Consider the following 23,561-nt stretch of genomic DNA (forward strand, 5'->3'; position numbering starts at 1 on the left):
AGCAAGAAAGGGACTCACTCATCAAAGCACCCACGTCTCGGGGATCCAAGGGACCACCCCCACACAACCCTTGGTGGGTCTCCATGCCACCGGTGTGAGGCTCAGGAAGCCCAAGGCAAAGCCACAACCGCTTAGCTTCCTTCTCTGTTAACCGGGGATAACAGTGCCTGCCTCGCTGGGCTGCTGGAAGAACAGAACCAAATGAAACTGAGCTCTGGGACCACCTGGACACGCAGCAGGTGCTGGACAGGCGAGTGGCACGTGGGTGGGGAGAGCACATAGTAACCGCGTGAGAAAAATACCCGTCAGTGATCATAGCTCACATCCTAACGGGTTGTTCCTTTTCCTTTTTACTTCAAAATTACGTATTTTCTACTAGTTGCATATACAGAACAAAACAAATAAAAGGTGTATGTGTGTGTGTGTGTGTGTGTGTGTGTGTGTGTACTGACACATACACAAAACACATATGCCTCCAAGGCGGGGAGCTGGGGACTAGAGAGAAGGTAGAAAAACTTTTTAATTTGTATCTTTTAAGTGGTAAACTATATCTAGAAAAGCTCATCAAATACATGTGCACTTCCACAAATAATTATGAAGCTCAGACCCGGGTAACAATCACTAAGTGAAAAACACAAACCAACAACGCTAGCACCCAGAGCATATACGCTCTGTGTGCTTCCAGCCTGACCTGGTTCCAAAACGGGGAAACGGAATTCTATTGTTTAGGAACGTTGTGTGTAAAGGTAAAACCAGAAAGAACAGCCAAGAAATTAGGACCATAACGGCAGGACAGTGGTTACCTCTGGAGGGGAGGGAGAGAGCATGATGAGGAGGGAGCCCTTAGGTTTTACCATTACACACACGTTCCTAAGCAATATCATTCAGTTTTCCCATTCTGGAACCAGATAAGGCTGGAAGCATACAAAGAGTATGTTTTTTTGCCTGATTTGTTCACCCAGCATTGTGAGATTCATCCTTTGGGATGGGGTGCAGGGACTATTTTACTGAGTTTTCATCCTTGAATATACTATATTTAATAATTTTAATGCCAATGGATATTTGGATTTTTTTCCCCAGCTTTATGCTATTAAGAACAGTGCTCCTATGACCGTTCTTAGGGGTGCACACACGCATGAATTTCTTTAAGATATCTAGGTATGAGTCAAGGACTATGAGAAGCTCTACAAAATAAGAACAAACTCTTTCCAAAGGGTAGGAGTTAAAAATATATTTCACTAATTCCCTTTTAAAATTGTTGAGCCATGTGACTGTATTATATAGAACTAGTGCCCCGGTGCATGGATTCATGCACATTGAAAGGAAATTAATTAGAAAGTGGCCGGTGGGGCAGGACTGGGCGAGACGGGCTGGACACGCTCTGGAGCCAACCTCCTGCGGTCCTCTCTGGCTGACTAAACCTGGGGTGGCACCGCAGCTCGAAGGTGGTCTGCGGAGTGAGCAGGGTACCTCCGCAGGTGGGGTCCCTTGGCCTGGCCTGCGGGGATCAGGCGGAAACTGGCTCTCCAACATCCCCTGAGAGGTCCCGGATTGCGAGACAGTGGTTCTCAGGTGACGCGCCCCAAAATCGAGCTCCCTTCTCTCCAGTTCCAGGTACATAACCCAAGAACCTCTGCTGCCAAGTCACTGCAGCTCGGCAGCTCCTGTGTTGAGCGTCTGCCCCTTGGTGGTCAGTGTGCATCATACCTACCAGCTGGTCAGATGGTCGCTTAGTCTTTTATACTAGTGGCCTGGTGCATGAAATTCATGCACGGGAGCGGGGGGAGGGGCGGGAGGAGGGCTGTCCCTCAGCCCAGCCTGCACCCTCTCCAATCTGGGATCCCTCTCACAATCCAGGACCACTGGCTCCTAACCGCTCACCTGCCTGCCTGCCTAATCACTCCTAACCACTCTGCCTGCTGGCCTGATTGCCCCCAGAAGTGGGGTGCTGGCTTCAGCCTGGCCCTTCAGCAGCTTCCCCAGCCTGGCTTCCAGAGGAGCTGAGCCAGATGCTGGCAGAGGGGTCACTCCATAGACAAATCCCGGCTGGTGTGCACTGGCCAGTGACATCCTGAGAGCCAACCGCCTCCAGTGGTGGTTTGCTAACTGTGTGTACAACCTATTAATATGTCCTGAAACCAACTTAGTTCATCTTAACCAGCATTAAAAAAACTGAACATCGCCCTGGCCATGTGGCTCAGCTGGTTGAGCGTCGTCCCGTGCACCGAAAGGTTGCCGGTTTGATTCCTGATCAGGGCAAATGCCCAGGTTGCGGGTTCAGTCCCCGTTGGGGTACAGGAGGCAACCGATGGATGTTTCTCTCTCACATCTGGGCAATGTTTCTCTCGCTCTCTCTCCCCCTCCCTTCCTCTCTCTCTCTCTCAAAACCAATAAAAACATATTTTTAAAAATCGGAACACAAAATATCAGAGTGCATTACTTCGTAAGGGTATCCTTCATAACATTTTTATTTTTAAAATATATAACCATGCCAATGTTGTTGGGTTGTGATGCAAAATGTACCTTTTTTTGCTACTGTGGGTTTCAGTCAAAACAGTTTAAGAAACAATGGTCTAAATCTGTGCTGTCCGAAACAGTCGTCCCGAGCCCTGCGTGACTATGTTAACTAAAACCTAATAAACATGAAAAACTCCGCTTCTCGGTGGCCTTAGCCACATTCTCTGTGCTCAGGAGCCACCTGGGGCGAGTGACTACCGCACTGCACAGCAGCAGATACGGGACATTTCCACCACTGCAGGGAGTTCTGTGAGCACCGATCCAAACCACCACCAAGCAGACCCCTCGACACAGCCAACATACTGACAGACACCGCGTACGCAGAGGCGCTCGCTGCACAAGCACCATCGAACGCTGGGCAAAGTCTCATCTTCTTGGTGCATTTTCTTTATCAAAAGTGAAGACACAGCCCTGGCCGGTGTCTCTCAGCTGTTAGAGCGCCAGCCCGTGCCCTAGAGGGTCACAAGTTTGCTCCCTGCCCCAAGTCTGGGCATGGGCGGAGGCAACCTGTCAACAGTCAATGTGCGTCTCTCTCTCACATTAATGTTTTCTCCCTCCTCCCTCCCACTCTCTCTGAAAAGCAATGGAAAAAATATCCTCGGGTGAGGATGAAAGAAAAAAAAAAGTAATGACACAAAATCTCTGGATAGCTTCCAGCCAAACGTGTGTGCCAGTGAGGAGGGTTGAGAAGAGATCCACAGGATCACTGAGCTCTCCCTGGGCAGAGCCTGCACTGCATCTCCAAGGAAAAGCAGAGGCCACACGCCCCAGTCCCCAGACTGCCATCCTCAGAACACCCCAAGTGTTCTGAGGGCCAGATGACCACTGAAGTGGGCACCGTGAGTGAACGGACTCTACTTCAGGCTTCAAAACCCCAGGGCATTGCTCAGCCTTGCCTGGCTATCTGTAAGGGGCAGACAAAGGCTTTTGTGATGTGCCCGTATCACACCTGCCCTTCCCCTCAGTCTGCTCTCAATCTGCTGCTCGTCAAGGGAAACAAGAGAGTGGGCTTGGCATGGTGACTAACTTGCTATCTTCCAGAGAGGCCGTGCTTCGGGAAACGCTGGCTACGTGAGGATGGCAAAAGGGAATTCTGTTAGACCCAAGCCAATGAAGTGTTTCCTTACTGCTGGGCAAGCCGCCACCGGAGGGTCACAGGATTAATGTTCAAATGCTGTTATAAAGACCAGACCCACCCCTTCCTTTCCAACTTTCAACAGGTCCCAGCTAACCCACTGTGACTCCACTGTGCTCGCCTCACAACAGGCTTTCTGTGTACAGGTCCTGGCATCTGACTGCATAAGGCTCTGTCCACCAGTGCTAAGCGACCCTACTTCTCGTCCTGTCATTGGCTCGAAGGTGATCCATAGAGAAATCACAGGTTACAGTTCTCCAACTTTAAAATCCCCATCATCTTATCAGCACTTAACAAGCATTATCTACAATTGTGCCACCACCCAGGGCCAGGGTCTTTGACTTTTTTTCATTTAATCTTTATTGTTGAAAGTATTACATATTCCCCCTTTTCCCCACCATTGGCCTCCCTCCAGCTTGCCCCCACCTCCCTGACTTCTATCACTATCCCACTGCTATCCTGAAATCCTTCTGGGGACCCCCCCCACCCCAACACACACCACGTATGGCACCCTGGTTCCAGCTCTGGCTGGCCAGGGAGCAGCCTGCCTACCACTCCAGCTCCCCTTGAAAACATAACTCTTGCCCAGCCAGTGTTGCTCAGTGGTTGAGCGTCGACCTATGAACCTGGTCACGGTTCGATTTCCGGTCAGGGCACATGCCCCGGTTGCAGTCTCGATCCCAAGTGGGAGGCGTGCAGGAGGCAGCCGATCAATGACTCTCATCGTTGATGTTTCTATCTCTCTATTCCTCTCCCTTCCTCTCTGAAATTAATAAAAATAATTTTTTAAAAAACTTAACTCTTTCTCCTTCCATTCCCCAGGACTCCTAGGCATATGAAGTTAACAGAGTAGCTTCACTAAATTACTAGCACAAGGAAGTATCTACAGGTTTTAATACATATTTTCTAAGAATTATCATTTTCATGGAATCCTTCCAAAGCAGTATTTTTAAAACTACTGATTGAGACCCACATAGGTCTCAAAACCACCGGCAAGAACTCCTCAAACTTCGATGGGCTTACGAATCGGCTGAAAAGGTTGCTGGAAAATTGCAGTTCCTTAGACCCTACCCTCAGATTTTCTGATTCCCTCAGTCTGAGTGAGGTATGGTCCAGAAATCTTTTTTTTTTTTTTTAAGCAATCTCACCCCCACCAGATGCTGAGTACTGTCCTTAGAGAGTGTGGAACCCAACTCATTGAAGCTCCGCCATCAAATTTAAGATGCTCTTTCAAAAAAGCGTGGGAGAGATCTTCAGCGAAGGCGGTGATGACTTTCGGTAAAATACCGTCCCTCAGGCCGTGTGACAGAGGTAACCAAGGTCCTGCCAGCCTGTGTCCCTGTCCCCATGTCCCAGCCACAGAGACCTACCTGGAGTCCCCTCTCTCCTGAATCCGTCCCCTTCCCGCCATTCAACTACTTCCTGTCCTTGAGAACTGAACTCAAATGGCTTTCTCACCAGGAAGCCTTCTGTTGCCCACAACTGTCTGTCCACCTGAGGGGAGTGGAGTCTCCACCATCTCAGTGAACGCCTCTCCCTTGCTTTCTGTGTGGTACCTGAAGTCCATGTGGCACATGCATCCTCTTTTACCTAAGCTCCCCCGCTTGATCCTAAGTGCCCCAGCGATGCCCGGCAGCTTCCATTTTACATCCCCAAGGGCCCTCAGGCTCCATGCATGTCCTGATTTGTGAGCTCTGGGGCCCCGACGTCCCACCAGCTGGAGCAGCGTGCCCTGTCCTATGGCTTCTCAGAGTTATGTTTTTAAGGGGAGCTGGAGTGGTAGGCAGGCTGCTCCCTGGCCAGCCAGAGCTGGAACCAGGGTGCCATACGTGGTATGGGTGGTGGTGGTGGTGGGGTCCCCAGAAGGATTTCAGAAAAGCAGTGGGATAGTGATAGAAGTCAAGGAGGCAGGAGCGAGGTGTCAAAAGGCCCACTCTAGCTGACCTGGGGCCAGGTCGCCTACCCTATCTGGGCCAAGTAAACTCACCTGTAATGGGAGGCCAGCCTGAAGGGCACAGGACCACTTCCCCAGAGAGATCAGGGGCAGCCAAGGGCCCCACGCACCTGACTCATCAGCCAGCACACCCTCCTGCCCTGCCCGAGTCTGTGACCTGAGTCAGCCTACCAGGCAGGGGTGGTCACCTGGAGGGGCCCGGCGGCCAGTGTCTGCCCACCTGCCCTGAGCTGATTGGTTTACGAGGTGACTTTGCTGTCAGCTTAGAAACAGAGTGCCAGGCACAGGAGGGAGGCGGATCAGCTCAGAGGAGAGGGAGCAGGCTGTGGACAGGGAGAGCCGGGCTGCAGAAGCGATCATCTGCTGTGGGCAGGGGAGCAGGGGAGCTTCCCTTCTTCACTGCTTCAGCCAAGGCCTGCTCCACCACAGGCTCCAGCCAGGGCTCTGTGCCCACAACAGCCCTCTGCCCTGAAGGCAGGAGGACAGGAAGGAAAGGCTGCACAGCTACAGCTAAAGTGAGAGTTAAAGTGTAAAAACCACAGTAGGTGAAACATGGGCAGCCCACTCACAGTTTCCACACTCGGAGCCTAAAGAAACATACTCAGGGACACACCCAGGCCAGCAGGCCCCTAAAACTCAGGCAGCTCACTGTTCCTCATCTCAGGGCTCCCCACTACTCCTCCATCTCACTACTCCCCGCTGCTCCACCACCTCACTGCTCCCTGCTGCTCTTCCACCTCACTGCTCCCCACTGCTCACCTCACTTCCCCCCGCTGCTCCTCCACCTCAGGGCTTTCTGCTGCTCCTCACCTCACTGATCCCTGCTGCGCCTCACCTCAGTGCTCCCCACTGCTCCTCCACCTGTGCTCCCTGCTGCTCCTCCACCTCACTACTCCCTGTTCTTCCACCTCAATGCTCCCTGCTGCTCCAGCCCAGTGCTCCCTGCTGCTCCAGCTCAGTGCTCCCAGCCACTCCTCCAGTTAAATGCCCCCTGAGGGAGCTAATGTCTTGCTCCAGTGGCAAAGGCAAAGAGCAACGAGCAACTCTTCTATATGAAAACAACAGGGCAATACAAAGCCACTTTCAGGTTATGTGATTTGGACAAGTCACTTAACCTCTTAAACCACAGTTTCTTCACCCACAAAATGTGGATGGCAACACATTAAGATGATGATTGTAATCACTGAGAAACACATGCACAGTACTTACCATAGGGCCTGGCCCACAGGGAGCACTGTTAGCAGACCTGCTGTGAGGACTGCCCTTGCTCCTGGCCCACCCCCGGGGTCCGCTCTCTTCTCCCACCCTGTCCTCACCTTCTGCTTAGTGCTGAGGGGCTGTGACTTCAATTTTTCATCCTTGCTCTTGGAAATCCTCAGAAACTGCTTGAGGTCTCCCTGAGGGAAAAGCAAAAGTCTGTCATGTCAGAGCCCAGCCATTCTATCCCTGGCATCAAAGCAAGCAGGTGCTCACAGGTGCCTGCCCGGCAGATGGTGAGCAGTCCTCACCTGAACGCCCACCTGAATGGACCCCCCTCCCGTGAGGGAAGTCCAGTGGGAATGAAAGAATACATAGCAGGCGCCTCCCAGAAGCTGTCAGTCCGAAAGAGAGGACTGTCCTATCTACCCTCAGAGGAGCCTCAGACAGGCGGTGTGGGAGCCCCTGCCTTCAAGGTGCCAAGAAGAAAACAGCACCCACTGACCCCCGCCCTCCAGGGGTTGATCATCTTGGACATAAACAGGGGGTGACCCCAGCAGCAGAAATGTACACAAAGCAAACACTTCTGATGGGAGCAGGACGGGTTACTCCTCCCCTTCCTGCCCAGAGCTGGGGGAGGGAGGGGGGCTGATAAGCAGCCTTTTGAGGACGGGAGGAGTTAGGTCTAGGTCAGTCAGCGAATGAAGAGCAAGGGGCAGATCTGGGCATGCAACCAGGGTGGAAAGAAAAGGCTGGTGACTGGGCTAACACCGGTGCCTCACACGGGAATGGCGGGAAGGAGGGAAAGCCGGGTTCTGTTAGTTTATTCTCAAGGGGTGACAAGCCCTAGGAAAACCGGAGTCAGAGAAGAAGGCCTGGAAGGTACCCATGCGGGGTGCAGTGAAGCCAGGAGAAACTTGGTACCTGACACAGGGCTGGCAGAGGAGATGCTGGTCAGGGGAAGTCAGGTGTCAGAGCTGGGGGCGGAGGGGAGGGGCAGGAGGCAAGCATCTCAATGGTGTAACAGCAGGCAAACCCGAGGTCTCAGCTGAGACCACAAGAGGGGAGGTTCCCATGGTGCACCCCCAAACCCCCATGAGGACACTGCCCTGCCCGAGACCAGAGGTCCCCTCCAGCAGCATACCAGGTCCACATACTCCAGCACCATGTAGTGGGGCTCGGCCTCCCGACACAGCCCCAGGAGCCGCACGACGTTGGCGTGGCTCAGCTTCCCAAACATCTCGAACTCCCTCCGGAAGTCCAGCTGCTGCTGCTCGTCCCGGCTCTGCAGGCTCTTCACTAGCACCAGGGTCTCTGTCACCCCCTCCTCGAAGCCCTGTGCCTTCGCCAGGAACACCTCTCCAAACTCGCTTTTCCCTGTGGGGACAGAGCTGAGTCCGCCAGCTGCCCGCACCCAAGCGGGGAAGCCCCTGACCTGGGAAAGGGCCAGGCCTCTCCGGCATGCGGTGGGGAGTCTCTGCTGCTCCCACCCACCCGCACTGGGCAGTGGCCGAGTTCAGCGTGTGACCCTGAGCAAACCTTTCCTCTCCCACCTGGGCTTCAAGTCCCAGGTAGTAAAATAAACGGGTGGGATGAATATTCAGGGTTTTCCAAAGGGTGGCTTGTATGAGAATGGCAGGTGGCTCATGACAAACATGTCTTAATAGTTATATGTTTAATGTACACTCAGAAATTTAACTGGCACAGATCCCTAATTTCTCACATATTTCCCTAGAACAGAGCTAACTTTAGTTACTTTTTTTTTTAAAGGAATCAATCTAAAGAAAACATCAAGTCAGTAACACACAGGAATGACACAAGTTGTGAGGTGGGGTGTGAACAGCAATGGGGACACACTGGACGAGATCTCCCCTGTGCTGTGGGCCTCCCCCCCCCCACCATCTCTAGGTTCTGGGTGTCAGAGACTTCAGAGCCACAGCCATGACTTAGCCTCGGACAGAACCGGTGACCTGTAGCCAGGCAGGGGAGCTGTGGCCAAGGCAGCCTACCCAGTGTGGTGATGGGCTGCAGGCTGGCCCGCGGAAAGTGCATCTTGTCGCTCGTACTGTGGCGTTTGTTGGTGGCTGCGGGGCCAGAGCCCAAGCTGGTCAAAGCCACTTCTTCTTGGATCTCTGCTGAGGGCTGCCCGTTCTGCAAGGGCCCGCCTGGGAAGGAGCACAGGGAATGCCAAGATGAGACCGGTCACTCAGGTCACTATGGGGGCCTCAGTCCCCCCTCCCCAACCCTCTAATTCTACCAAATGGGTCCAATCTTGACTGATATACGGAGGGGATGAGGCAAGGATGACAGCCTCTGACATGGACCAAGCTGCGCAAGTCTCATCCGAATCCCTGGTCCCTGCACACCATGCAGACATACGGGTTTTGGCTTCTGCGGGGCCATCTATAGGTAAAGCCCAAAACAGGCACAAAGGGGCAATCACAAGGGAGACCCAGGCCCTGCGTCTGAACACCTCAGCTTATAGGGGAGACGCAAAAATGCCCCTAGGGAGGTCCCAGTTGGAGGAGAGAAACAGATTGTCTTTGGGGCACTCAAAGACTAATAACAGGGTGTGGTGGAGGGGCGGGGTCGGGGGGAGCAGGAGAGACAGACAAGATGTGGACCAGCAACATGAGTATATATAGCAGTTATATCTGGCTTAGTGCCACAGGAAACATAGGAAGCTGGCACAGAGGCTCCAATGAGGAAGTCTTAAGCCAGGTTCCTCAGAAGCCCAGGCCCTGGGAATGGGCCAACTCCAGGCTTCCAGCTGGGGTGGGAAGCTCTGCTCTGGCTGCAGGGACAAGGGCAAGCCCCAGACATCCTCCAATGCTGCAGCTCCGCCCACCATGGCCACCAGAGGGCGCTCAGCACCTGCACACGGCACCGCCTCCTGCCTCCAGGGGACCCCTCACCATTGAGGCACTCCATCTCTGGCTCCTCGCCCTCTGGCTGCTTCTGAAGCCGCTTTGCCTTGCAGCGCTTCTTGCAGTAGAACATGAGGCCCAGGACGGCAATGATGTAGGCCACGGCGGCGCCCACCGACAGCCCGATGGTCTGGATCATCTTGTAGGGGGGAGGGCTGCCCGGGCCCTCGGACTCCTCCTGCGGGGGCTTGTCTTGAGAGACACACAGAGAGGTCTGTGCAGGGTGCTGAAGCAAACCCAGCCTGCTTCTCTACCAGCCCCTCCAGGCCCCACATACGACAACCTCCCAGACACTCGATGGCCTGGTCAAGCCGGAGAGACCCGGGAGGGTCGCCACCGCCACCGGCTTGAACCAGGGCTGTCGTCAGGCCCTGCCGGGGCCCAGGGAGCGATCCCCCGGTCGCCTCTGCTTCTGAACACCAGGCCGGGGGCACGAATGACAGCCAGGCCTGTCAGGCACCACAAGCCCACACTGTGTGTTAACACGTTTCTTCAGTGCCAGGACTCTGGGCCAGGCCCTGGAGAGCAGCATCTGAGAACTTCTGGGTTAGAATCCCAGGCTCCGCCCAGCACAGAGCAGGTTCCTGGGGAAACGTAGAGTAGAAGGGCTCTCCTGCTCTAGGCGCTTTCAATGGCCTAGGGCCATGGTCGGCAAACTGCGGCTCGCGAGCCACATGCGGCTCTTTGGCCCCTTGAGTGTGGCTCTTCCACAAAATACCGACTTCTGCACATGGGCCACAAAGTTTCAATCGCACTGTATGTGTGCGCCCGCACGTGGTATTTTGTGGAAGAGCCACACCCAAGGGGCCAAAGAGCTGCGTGTGGCTCTCGAGCTGCAGTTTGCCGACCACGGGCCTAGGGTCTCGTGGAGAAACTGACAGAGACCCATGATGCAGAAGCCCCCAACTCCCACACATACCCACGGGCTCCAACCAAGGGGCCTGTCACTTCGCTGTGTTCCAGTTCAAGCCCCACTTCCTACTTTGTCTAGAAAAATAATTCTGCTGCTAAACCAACAAAGTTTGAGACCTTCTCATTTAAGCCACTCCCATTCTACAGATGCAAGAAACAAGCTGTGAAGAGGAAACGACACCTGCCTCTAAGGCAGTGGTTCTCAATCTTCTGGCTCTTTAAATACAGTTCCTCATGTTGTGACCCAACCATAAAATTACTTTCGTTGCTACTTCATAACTGTAATGTTGCTACTGTTATGAATCGTCATGTAAATATCTGATATGCAGGATGGTCTTAGGCGACCCCTGTGAAAGGGTCGGTCGACCGCCAAAGGGGTCGCGACCCACAGGTTGAGAACCACTGCTCTAAGGGCATACAGATGGTTAGCAACAGGAGAGGCCAGACCCAAACCCCACGTCCCTGAGCCTAGTCAGGGCCTTTTACCTGACGCATCTTCCTCTCTGGGCCTCCAGGACAGACAAAGAAACCTTGCCTTGATGCATCCTGACCTGATCCCCTCCCCGCCCACCCAGGGAGACATGTGGCTACTGCAGGAGACCCTGAGAAAAAGCTCTACAGGACAAGCACACCCCCATCACACACACACACACCAGCTGTGGGCTATTACAAAAAGGATACCCAGCTCTCAGCAAGGATACAGACTGTGACATGGCCCAGCAGACTCCCCCCCAACACAAAAGTGGTTGAAGTGCCTTCCGTGTACAAGGGCCCGATTAGTAAAGATGAGAAAGTCATATAAAGATGAGAAAGACGTCTGGCCCCATGGCTTCTCGTCCCCAGCCCGTACCCACGACCAAGAGGGGGGCCTCCGTGTGCTTGATGTTGCAGCTGTTGCCCGCAATGCAGGTGTAGCGCCCCGAGTCTTCGGGGGCCACGTCATGGATCACCAGGGAGCCGTTCTGGAAGATGTGCATCCTGCCAGGAGAGAAGCCACAGCACTGCCCGCCTCGCCGGCTGCCGGGAGACCGGGCGGCAGAGAGGAGGGGTGAGTGTGGGAGGGAGACGGCCCTACCGAGGTCCCAGCTTGGTCGGGTCCAGGATGCGGTCTTTGCCCTTCCACTGGATGAGCGGCTTGGGGTCCCCCTGGGCCTCGCACCGCAGCAGAGCCGTGTGGCCCTGGTACACGGTTGTGCGCTCCGGCTCGACCTTGAAGGTGATGAAAACTGGATGGGAAGAGCCCCGCGAGGGGCAGGGAGCCGTGAGCACTGGGGCTGGCAGGATGCAGGCTGCTGCCACACGGGGCCTGCCAGCCCCAGCCCCAAGGCCCTGCCACCGTCGCACCTGCCACAGTAAGCTGCACGTGGGCACGGATCTGGCCCTGCAGCCCGTTGGAGGCGATACAAGTGTAGTTGCCGGCATCGTCGCGGGTCACCCTGGAGAAATGCAGCGTCCCAGCGTTGTCGGTCACCCACTCTGGGAGGCTGCTCCCATCTGCAGGGGCCACAAAGGGAGGTTATGGGACTGACCAAAGTTACATGGTGGCAATGCCCTCAGTCACTCGCGTCTACTCAAAAACATGTCATCACTCCTGAGTACCTACAGACAAAGCCCAAACTCGAGCCAGGCATCGAGAACCCCCCATTATCTACTCCTTTTTCGATTTTGCATCCTCACCTCCATCTGTTGCCTGTTTAACATTCCACTTCTGCCAAACTGCACTTCTGATTGGGCATCGAATTTGCCTTGTTGTCACCTCACTGCGCGCCACTCCTCCCTCCTGGAGCCCACTCCTGCTCTCTGCCGCCACCCCAGGCTTCAGATCCACTGTGAGCCACACGACAGGAAAGGCCCCCAGACCACCTGAACAGAGACCCACTTCCTCCTCAAAACCGACACCCTCCTCTCTAACTCTCACTGTTCACGGGAATGTGAAAACTGGTCCAGCCCTTTAAAAAACAATTTGGCTACATGCACCAAGGGTTGTAAAAACGTGCATACCCTTTTATACATAATTATTCCATTTCTGGGAATCTTTCCCAAAGGAAATAAACCCAAATCCAGAAAAAACTTTGGCTCAAAGATGTTTATTGCAGCAATAAAAAGAGAAAGAGAAAGACAGAGAGGAAGGGGGGGGGCGGGGAGGGATGGAGGAAGGATGATTAGCAACCCAAATCTCCATCATTTAGAGAATATTTAAGTAAATTATAGTGAATCCAATTATTGGAATATTATCGCACTCATCAAAGCCAATGTTCATGTATAAAACGATAGGGCGATGCTTCATACTGTTAGTTAAAAAGGAATACAAGGTTGCATAGTTATTTGCATCTTCTATTTTTATATAGTAAGTATGACAAGTTTAATAAGTGAATAAAAGAGCTTTGTAAAAACAAAGATATGCATAGAAAAAGGGCACATACCCACAGATAATGGATGGTGGGATTGTGTATTTTTTTTCTCCTGATATTTTCTAAAGGAGCCCAGGTTGCTTTTATGTCAAAAAGGATGACTATTTTGAAAAGGGGCAAGGAAGGGCATGACAGTGCTGTCTGGCCCAATCAATCACTGTCCTGACACGTCTCAGGTGCTAACAGTATAATCTGACCTCTTTTGTATCTGGCTTTTCTCTTCCTAACGGGACTACAATCTGCCCTACATTGCTTGTCTGTCCCAACCGTTCCTGACATGATGCTGGCCCTCAGACATCAACACATCTGACCACTAGACGGTCCTGCCTACTCACCCCCCGCCCCAGGCTCACACGGTACTGACCTGCTCGTACCCACTTAATCGTGGGCTTCTCTCTGCCTGTGGCTGAGCAGGGCACCGTGGCCTCCTTGTCAAACTCCATGCACTGCTGCGGCCGGGGCGGTGGTGTGAACTTGAGCTTTTCTGTTTCAGCAGAGGGAGGGCAGGTGGGTAGAAAGGAGGCACTGAGGCAGCTAGACAGGCCTGAAGGTCCTAGACCTGCTGCTCCTTCCCGTTCCTCTCCCGCCCACCAGGCCGGGCGCTCTCCCCCGCACGCCAGCTCACCCAGCACTTGCACACGGGCTTGGGCCTCAATGCTGCCGGCTGGGGTGCTGCTCACGCAGCGGTACCAGGTCCCATCGTACACCTCCACGCTGTTGATGCGCAGGGTCCCGTTCTTGGAGACCTCGAACCGAGAGTCCTGCAACACAAGTCTTGGCCTGAACCCCCACCACGCGGCCCCGAGGAGAGCCTCGGGAAAGAGGAACGTGGAGGGGACCTCCAGGGAGCGGCGGAGGGGATCCACCCACCCCCTGAGCCAGCCTCACTCTCACCTCCGAGATGAGCATCTGGTTTCTGTACCAGATGACTGTGGGCTTCGGTGTGGCCTGAGTCAGGCAATGCAAGTAGCCCGGCTTGCCCTCCTCCAGCTGGCTGTCCTCGGGCTTCTTCAGCCACGTGGGCACAGCTACAGGGACAGGGAGGAAACAGCGAAGGCTGATGATATCACGTCCACAAAACCAAAGGCTCCAACCCCAAGAAATCCTACCACCACACCAGGCCCTGAGTTCAGCGCCCCCGTCTATTAACTGCAGCACTGATCCTTAGCGGTGGCCTACGTGCCAGCACTTTTTGAACGTTGTCCTGGTTAACGATCACAATGAACGCCCAAGGCATCGATTTCTTTACCCATTTACAGCTAAGAAGACAGGGGTTCAAGGCGATTTGCTAAAACACGACAGAAACAGGACTGAAAACTCTTAAGTCCTTGCTCTTTGTGACACTGGAACGCCTCAGCTCTCTGTTCTGTTGGCGCCATACTCACTCCCTGAATGATCTCATCCAGTCCACGGCCTTCAGCACCCTATGAGCGGATGACTCTCACACGTGTACCCTGAATGCCTGACCGCCCCCATGAACTTCAGACTTGCAAAGCCAAACTTGAGATGTGCAAAGAAACCTGATTTCCCCCAAAACCTGCTCACCCCTGTTTCCCCTCCTCAGTAAATAAAGCCACTCTCCAGCAACTGCAGAAGTCAAAAACCTAGCCTTGACTTCTCTCCACTTCCACCCCCTCATGCTTATTCTACACAGCCCATTCTACCTCAGCTCCAAAATGCTGAGTTGGACCTCACCTCCACCACCCCTGTTCCAGCCCCTTAACCCGTCCCCTAGACAATTACAGTCACCTAACTGGTCTCCCCGCTTTGACTCTTGTCCCTAACATTCTAGCCTTCTCAGAACAGCCAGTGTGACCTTTTGAAAATGTCCCTCTCCAACTCGACACCCTGCAAGGACTTCCCGCCCTGACGTGGTGTGAGAGACTTTGCAGAGATGGGTGTAAACAGCCCTCCCGTCCCTTCGGTCTCTTTGTACCCTAATGTTGCCACTTCCCCCTCTGCCTGTTCCCCTACTTCCTGGAGTCTGGGTGGCCTGCCTTGTCCAATAGTGGGAGTGACACTGTGCGCCTTCTGAGCCCAGCCTTCCTGCGAGGAAGCCCGAGCTAGCCTGCCGGAGCAGCCGAGGGGAAGAGAACGGACATGCCCTGCGCAATACCACCTGCCAGACAGGTGAGCCCGCCGCCAGCTGACCCATCAGCTGATTGCAAATGCCAACGAGCCCAGCCAGCAGCACTGGGGCTGATGAGCATCCCAGTTGAACCCCATCCAGAGAATCTTAAGGGCAACAATGTCTACTGTTTCAAGCCACTGGTTATGGAGTCACCTGTCAGGCAGCAATAGATAACAGATAGGCTTGGAATACAAGCCTACATTCTTTTTTTTAATGTTTTATTTTTATTGACTTTAGAAAGCAAGGAAGGGAGAGGGAGAGGCAGAAGCATCAATTGGTTGCCCCCTGCACGCCCCCTCCTGGGGCTCAAGCCTGCAACCCAGGCATATGGCCTGACCGGGAGTTGAAGCGGCCACCTCCTGGTGCAGGGATCAATGCTCAGCCACTGAGCCACACTGGCAGGCACAAGCCTATATTCTTGTATGGCCCCACATGATCTAGTCTCCATCTCCCAACCTCAACCACACTCACCACCACTTATTCAACTCCAGCCACTCAGGCTACTGCTGTCCCTCCAACATTCAAGCCCATTTCTGTCTCAGGACCTATCCACGTGGCTCCCTTCTTAATTTAAGTATCAGCTCAAATGCCACCCTCTGGAGAAGTTCTCCCTAAACTCCCCCTGGCCCTCGTGTCTCTCTGTCACCCTATTTTATTTTTCTTCATGGCTCCATTGCCGCCTAAAATTACCTATTTGTCCATTCAATTGTTTTTCTTGTTTGCTTTGTTGCTTCTATCAGACTACGAGCTCCAGAAGGAGGGGGAATTTTGTCTGCTTTGTTCATTGCTGCATTCCCAGGACTGGGAACAGTGCCTAGCACGATGAACACACTCAATAAATCTGTTGACGGAATGCAGTCACGGAGCTCTCCCTTCTCCCAATTCTAGCCTCCACCCTCCCCACCTCACCCAGCCCTGCGTGTGTCACGCACGTCTCACTGCACAGGCCTCCTCCTCAGAGTGCAGCGCAGGACGCAAGGCCTGGCTCAGGCAGTGCCGGCCAAACGGCTGATCAAGGCCGGCCTCCCCACCTGTGGCATGCTACGCAGCACCTGCAGCACCTGTTAAACTCTCCACCTGGGCCCACCCCCACAGAGTCTGGGTCATGAGATCTGGGATGGGCTCACAGATTCTGCATTTTTTTAAATGTGTTTTATTGATTTGAGAGAGAAAGGGGGTGGGGGGGGAGGAAGGGAGAGAGGGAGAGGGGGGGGAGAGAGAGAGAGAGAGAGAGAGAGAGAGAGAGAGAGAGAGAGAGAGAGAGAAACATCTATCATCTGCCTTCTTCTTGCCCCCTACTAGGGATCAAGCTGGCCACCTGGGCATGTGCCCTGACCAGAAATCAAACCAGCAACCATTTGCTGCATGGGACATGCTCAATCAACTGAGCCACACCAGCCAGGGCTGCATTTCTTAAAGTTCCCTAGCCCTAACTGGGTTGGCTCAGTGGATAGAGCATCGGCCTGCGGACTGAAGGATCCCGGGTTCAATTCTGATCAAGGGCACATGCCTGGGTTGCGGGCTCAATCCCCCGCAGGGAGCGTGCAGGAGGCAGCCTATCAATGATTCTCTCTCATCACTGATGTTTCTATCTCTCTCCCCTTCTCCCTTCTTCTCTGAAATCAATAAAAATGTTTTAAAAAGAAGTGCCCCCAAAGAAAAACATGACCCACAGACCCAGACTGGAGAAAGGCTGGCTGCAGCTGCTCGCATGTGTCTGCACGCCGCTGGGAGTGTCCTGAGTGGCCTCTGTGCTGCATGCATTACCTGTGTGCGGCGGCTGCCCCCCTGAGCCAGGTACTTGAGCACAGGACAGCAGGACTCTGAAGTTTCAGTATTTTAACTGGATTAGTGTTGTGACAACTTCAAATTAACAAAGTACTTTCCATATTCAAAATCTTTTTGAATTTTTGAAATTTACCCACTTAAAAAGATGTAGAGATAAGTGGAAGCAGCAGGTTGCAAACTTGTGTGTATGTGTATGTACATAAGAGTTTGTCTTGTGTATCCTTTTATACTATCACAAAGGTTTGGAACAGGCATGATATAAAGGAAAAGTAAACAAATAAATCTCTATGCCTGTAGCAAGGGCATCTCGGTCTTTATCATATGCACTTTCAGCCTGTTCAGTGTAAGAGTTAATGCTATTCCCTGCTCTTATTTTGTAAGTAGTACGTTCATTGTAGAAATCTGGAAAGTATAACAACAAATAAAATAATTATCACGTAAGTTTGTTCACCATCACCTTCCCCAAAAGGAAATTATTTTTCAATCTATTTCATTCATCTTTCCGACATCTTGTAGGGTAGGTGAGTTATGAGCCCCATGTTATGGATGAGGAGACTGAGACCTGGCAAGGTGGGTGACTCACTACTCATGGTTACTCCGTGCACAGGGGACAGAATGGGACCTGGGTCTCTAGGACTCCATTCCATTGCTCTTTCCTCTGGAGCCAGGGGACCACTTTTCTGTGAGGGCTGCCACCCCAGCCTCCGTGCCTGGCTCCAACATCACCTCCCAGCAGCTGACTGATTTCCAAGCCTGGAGGGCCCAGAGCTGAGAGGGCCTTGGTGAGCACCAACGAAGCTATCCATCACACCCAGAGCCCAAGACCCCCTCGGCCCTGGGCCCTCCACCTCCCGTCCGCCTTCAAGGCACGGGTGCTCACTGGCCACGGTGATGTTGACATCCTGTCGCCGCTGACCAGCCAGGTTGGCTGCGTGGCAGGTGTAGACACCGGCATCGCTCTCGGCGATACTGGCGAACACCAGCTCGCGGCCCTTCTGGTAGACTCTGCCGTGCGTGGGCAGCCGGACTCCTACGTGCTCCCACCACATGCTGGGCTCCGGCAGACCCTGGGGGGGCAGGCAGGCCACACGCTCCTCGCTGCCCGCTGTGAACACCCGGGGTTCAAATGGAGGCATGTCTTCAATTTCTGCAGGGATGTGCATGGGAGGGAAACAGCCCGTTACAGTGGGTCTCAGGGTACCTGATGTTCTCCCACCGCACACTTTGGCCCTTTCCCGCACAAACTCTCCCTATAATAATCTTCAGCATCCTCGTCCTCCCCCTGTCCTCCGAGCTGTTCTCTGAGTGGCAACAGGAACCTAAATCTCTACATGCCAACCATTTTGAAGGCAGCCCCCACCTCGGCACCCCAGACCGAGACCCACCTGCCAGGTGCAGTGTGGCCTCCAGGACGACGGGAGGGCCCCTCTGGCCCTGGCCTATGCAGCGGTACACCCCGGCATTGCGCGGCCGGACCTGGGTCAGCAGCAGGGACCCGTTGGCAAACACCGTGGCTCTGCGGAGGTGTGGGGGGCTGCGGGGGGAGAGAGTGCTGACTGAAGAAGTGGCCCACAGGCCGCCTTCTAGAGGGTAAGGTGATGGTTGGAGATGTAGGAAGGTATCAGCCAGGAACAGGGCAGAGAAGGAAGCCAACACATCATGTGAGTGTGAGTGTGTGTGTGTGTGTGTGTGTACACGTGCATGTGTGCACCCATTCAGGTACACGTGCAGGCGTGTGCTCAACTACAGGAGACTTGGCTTTCGGAGTGGCAATGCAAGCAGCAGTGTTTAAGTGAGAGCGAGCAATGGCAGTGTGCAACTGTGGGGACAGAGGGGCCGCCTTGCTGCAGGGTCAAGATAAGCTGCCAGTCAGGCACCCAGTCCAGCAGTCAGAAGCCCCTCGGCCACACCAGATGAACTGATGATGCCCTCACGGCTGAAGCCAGGTGGTATCCAAGTCCCTAGCCTAGGGAGCCACACCCTAAGAACCATGGCCACACCTGGCACCACAAAGGTGCTTTCTGTTTTCACGGGGCCTGGGTGAGGACACAAGTCCCTATAAAAGAGCTGGCCTCTCCCAGCACCTTCTAGAAGTGTTTGCTTCCTCCAAAACACATGCATGTGTGTGCCCGTGTGTCCTGTATGTATGTGAGTGTGTAAAGGTGCCTTTGCCATCCTATCCAGACTGTGATCACCCAGGTCCCCTGTGTCCCTCCATCCCTGGGTCTCTACCCCTGATGGCAGAAGACCCACATGGGTCGAAGCAGAGCCACTGCTAGCTCAGCTCATACACTGCCCTTGTGGGAACTAGAGAAAGATGCTCATCCCCGAGACTTCCCTTTGTTGGACTCATTTAGTGACTACAAGACACTGTACTGCCACCTGCCGGAATTCTGGAGTAACACATGTACTGAAGTATGACGTCTGTGATACGATCCGCATCCCCTTTTAGAGAATACGGGAGGGCCCCTTACCGGCTGCGGTTAGTGATGGGAGTGTCATCCTCAAAGACCCACTGCAGGCTCGGGGGTGGCTCGGCTGAGAACTGACAGTGGAACATTGCCTCCTCGTTCCTCGCCACTACCACGTCCTGGGGCGCCAGCACCACCCTGGCAAAGCTCTCATCTTGGGGGGGGAGAGGCACGGGCAGCACGTGAACAGCAGGTGAGTCGGCCCCTCCCATCTCGGCCCTCCACCTCTCCATCCCCAGCCCAGGCTCACCAGCAATGCTCAAGGTAAAGTTCTGGCTGCTGCAGGTCTGGCCAAAGGCATTGTGGGCGCAGCAGGAGTAGACGCCACTGTGCTCAGGGCTGGCAGGCCGGAGGCTCAGGTTCCGCTCCTTGCTGCTGACCGTGTGGTTGCTCTGACCCTCGGAGAGGGGGCTCCCATCCCGGAACCACTGGTAGGTGGGCCTGTGGGGCGAGGGGGTCAGCAACAGGGAGGCAGGGGTATTCAGGGGCCCAGTGGGTGGGATACAGAATCAGAGGGTCAGGGCGAGACCCCTCAATTTGCAAGTGGGGAAACAGGCCTGGACACACAGCACAAGGGCACACAGCAATTTAGGGGCAGAATCATGTTGAGATTCCAGATCTCTCAGCTCCCAGAATCCAGGATCGCTCCGCACACAACGTTGGCCTTCGGGTCACGAGGGGCTGGTGTGGAGCAGCGTGGGGGCAGGGGTTGTTCCAGAATGAAGAGAAATGCATCTGAACCGAGTCCAAGATTTGGGGGAACACCCTGCCTAGAACAACCCTCCCCACCCCCATCCTCAGAGCCAGCTCCTTACCGAGGGTGCCCGTCTATGTGACAGCGCAGAGTGACCTGGGTCTGGGGCTGGATCTCAGCTTCCGAGGCGGGGTGCTTCAGGACCACAGGGCCGGTCTCAATCCCTGCAGCAGAGGCCATGGTTGCACAGTGAGGGGCAGAGCAGAGCAAGCATGGGAGGGCAGAGGGAAGGAGGACAAGCAGAAAACGGTGGAACCCGGAGGCTTTGAGCCAAAAGACAGTGCCGGGAAGCCCTGGGGCTGCAGACGGGCCATCGAAGACCGAGTGCCTGCTAGTCCCTGGCAGGTCAAGCCTGACACTTGGCCACTCTGCCTCACTGCTCTTGCCATTTGTAAAAGCGTCCACCAGATCAATGGTCCAAGACTCTGGGCTGGAGCAGGGAACACGGGGGGGGGGGGGGGGGGGGGGGGGGACGACTTGGAAAAATTAGAATTTTTATCTTCTCTGATCCATGGAGCAGAAAGAGCTGACCACTGTCATCGGCCTGCCCTATTCAGCTGGAAAGGGGAGAAGCTGAAGGCAAGGAGGGTCCTGCAGGGCTCAGGAGTTGAGGGCCTGGCGGGGGGCGGGCACAGCCCCGGCTCTCACATTTGATGTTGAAGGAGGCGCTGGCACTGCGGGCCTCCTCTCCGGTGGCCTTGTCCCGAGCCACGCACTGGAAGGCTCCCGAGTCCTGCAGCCGGTCCACAGCCGCGAAGCTCAGGCTGTTGCCCTGGGCGAAACGCCGCTCGGTGTCCTGGACAGGGGCCCCGTCCAGCAGCCAGTACACGTGCACCGAGCCTGAGGCCTCGACCTCACAGCGGAGCAGCGCCCGGCGCCCCTGCAGGGCATCCTGGGAGGTCGGCTCCTTGATGAAGACGATGGCTGCCTGGGCGCCTGCAGAGGGGGACAAGGGACAGGCAGGGTCAAGAGGAGCTGCAGCCACTGTCCTCACACAGGTCGCCCTCGCCCCTTATGCACAGGAGGGGAAAGGGGCTGTGTACACAGGCGGCGTCCAACGTCCAATAGTGCAGGTGGGAAGGCTCATGAGACCACAATTCCCAAGTGTCCAATGAGGAGCTTTTAAACTGTGCTGGGGGCTCCACGGGAGGCCAGTCTGAAGGGGACACAGGGCAATTCCACAGGCCACGGCGAGATTCATGGCGAGCGGTGTGGGCAGTCAGGGGCTCCAGAGCACAGGAGAGGGAGGAAGCCCAAGGTTGGGTGGGGGTGCTGATGGCCACCCAGAGGAAGGGGCCCCGGACCTGGGGACCAGATCATAGGAGGTCTTGATGCTGAGCTGGGAAACAGGGGACATTAGCAGGCAACCCTCCTCACTGCCTTCAGCATCCAGGATGCTGAGCAAATTTAAATTAAATCATGATCCAAAGAGCATCTTCCAAGGATGACTGGGGTCCACGGGTCAGGGAGGGAGCTTTGAATCTCACCCACAGGACTCCGCAGCCCAGTGTCCCGGGGGCTTCTCCGGGAGAACCTGCCCCATCACAGGAGAAGCCAATACTCTCTAGAACTCGGGCTATTCCCAAAGACATGCCAGGGCCACCCCCTCACTCCCCCTCTACCCCTAAGAACCCATGTGTGACCAAGGCTGGATTTCCCGTGCTAAGCTGAGAGCACAGCCAAGTGGGTCCAGGCTTTCACTGGAATCCATTCCCCTTCCTGCACGGCTACAGCTCAGTGCTGGCCCCGGGCCCCTCAGAGAAGGGGGGCCCGCCACCAAGGTGAACCACAGCCAGTGAGAACAAAGGGAAGAGTGAGGAGCCTGTGCTGAGCAGCAGATGGGTCTGCGAGGCGGAGGGCAGGGCCAGGCAGGTGGCATGGTTACAGCAGCAGGAATAACACACTGGGCTTTGTTCCTGGCCCATGTGCGCTCCCTGCAGAGGCCCAAAGCTGCTGGGCCGGGAAGACCAGCCGGGGGTGGGTGACAGCAGAGGGGGACGTGCTGCCCCTCCAGGAAGAGGGAGTGGACCACCTGGGGCTGCTACCTGAAGCAGCAGGCTCTGCCTCTGGCCAAGCTGGGCCCCACAAGGGCAATTAGAACAAGGAGGCTAGTGGGTCCTGCCCATTCCCTCCCAAACAGCTAGAAGCTGATTTCAGACCCCACAGGGCTGGGCCCAGATGAGCAGCTGCCCTGGTGTTGGTCTTTCCTTCCCCCAACATTCCCAGAGGGGCCAGGCCACACGATGCCCGGGGCTGGAAACGGCTCAGAGCACCCCCCTGACTTCTCAATGGGGTCCTGCTGGCTCTCTACATGGGACAATCCCCACCACGTTGGGCTATCACACCCCCTGGGCAAGTTAACCAATCGGCTCCCTGGGCACTAAGCACCCCCACGCACCCTGACAACCCAGCACCCCCCACTCACTTCCAAACACTGCATGGGAGTGTGGCCCTCCCCTGCTGGGCAACTTGGTACAACCCCTTTGTAGTACAGATGGGTACACTGAGGTCAAGGGAGATGAAGGCGCTTACCCAAGATCAGACAGGTAATTGTGGCAGAGCCAGGACCAGGACCGGAGCCCCACACTTCGCCCAGCCCCGCCCAGGAACTGAAAACTAACCCTGGAAGTATCTGATCCCACAACGATCCTCTCACTCCCCACGGCCAGGGAGAGAGGTGGACACACCTCTTGCAGACAAATGCCAGGCACACAAAGGCGCTCAGCTGACTACTGGCTGAACTGAGGTGACCTCAAAGGAAGAGATGGCAAACATGGTGGCACCTGAGCCCTCCCTGACCGCCTCTCATGACACAAAGGCCCACTAGGGCCTCTTCGAGCGTGTCTCACCACAATCTTGGGACCACAGACCCCGAACTCCAGGATGCTTGTCGAAGGCCAGAGAGAGATGACCTTAGGTGAACCCCCACTTCCACACTCAGCTACTCCAGACACGGTGGGGAGCCCGGAGTCTCACCACACAGGGGAGCAGAGGAAGGAGCGTTAGTTAAGGTTTGGGATCAGACAGGTGCAGCTCAAAGCCTGACCCTCACACTTTGTGTGTCTTTCCTGGAGCAGAAGTGCCTCGGACAGAGCCAACTTGGTAAGTGGCAGCTGCCATTATTACTACCGCGATCACCCTTCCTGCCCAAGGTCTTGCATTTTAAGAACATGAGAAAGCTCCCCCCCTACAAGGCCCAGGGCGACTCCCAGATCCTGGACGGGCTGGAGCGGCCACAGCAGAGAAGCTGGATGGGTGGGATGCAGGGCCATGGGCTGCAGGAACCACAGACCAGTGGCCACAGAAACCTGAGCTGGGAGAAGAAATGGCCTGACTCAGAGGGGACCCAGCCTGGCCTCCAGCA

General features: G+C 55.0%; 1 protein-coding gene across 1 annotated transcript in view; it reads right to left on the reverse strand.

Annotated features, from left to right (window-relative positions):
- The window catches only part of PTK7 (protein tyrosine kinase 7 (inactive)), a 60,679-nt gene that overhangs the window by 2,453 nt on the left and 34,665 nt on the right, over positions 1-23,561 (reverse strand). Inside the window, exons 2-17 of the mRNA XM_070418554.1 lie at positions 20,846-21,133; positions 20,259-20,361; positions 19,694-19,884; positions 19,447-19,597; positions 18,358-18,506; positions 17,853-18,119; positions 13,948-14,081; positions 13,679-13,814; positions 13,418-13,537; positions 11,987-12,136; positions 11,718-11,868; positions 11,493-11,620; positions 9,719-9,922; positions 8,813-8,968; positions 7,948-8,180; positions 6,923-7,003 (exon numbers count right to left, since the gene is read on the reverse strand). Coding sequence (XP_070274655.1) covers positions 6,923-7,003; positions 7,948-8,180; positions 8,813-8,968; positions 9,719-9,922; positions 11,493-11,620; positions 11,718-11,868; positions 11,987-12,136; positions 13,418-13,537; positions 13,679-13,814; positions 13,948-14,081; positions 17,853-18,119; positions 18,358-18,506; positions 19,447-19,597; positions 19,694-19,884; positions 20,259-20,361; positions 20,846-21,133 — 2,642 coding nt within the window. The remainder of the gene's footprint in view (positions 1-6,922; positions 7,004-7,947; positions 8,181-8,812; positions 8,969-9,718; positions 9,923-11,492; positions 11,621-11,717; positions 11,869-11,986; positions 12,137-13,417; positions 13,538-13,678; positions 13,815-13,947; positions 14,082-17,852; positions 18,120-18,357; positions 18,507-19,446; positions 19,598-19,693; positions 19,885-20,258; positions 20,362-20,845; positions 21,134-23,561) is intronic.

The sequence above is a fragment of the Myotis yumanensis genome, unplaced genomic scaffold (assembly GCF_028538775.1).
Source record: "Myotis yumanensis isolate MYYU_CA2020_CCGP unplaced genomic scaffold, mMyoYum1.0.hap1 SCAF_6, whole genome shotgun sequence".
Lineage (NCBI taxonomy): Eukaryota > Metazoa > Chordata > Mammalia > Chiroptera > Vespertilionidae > Myotis > Myotis yumanensis.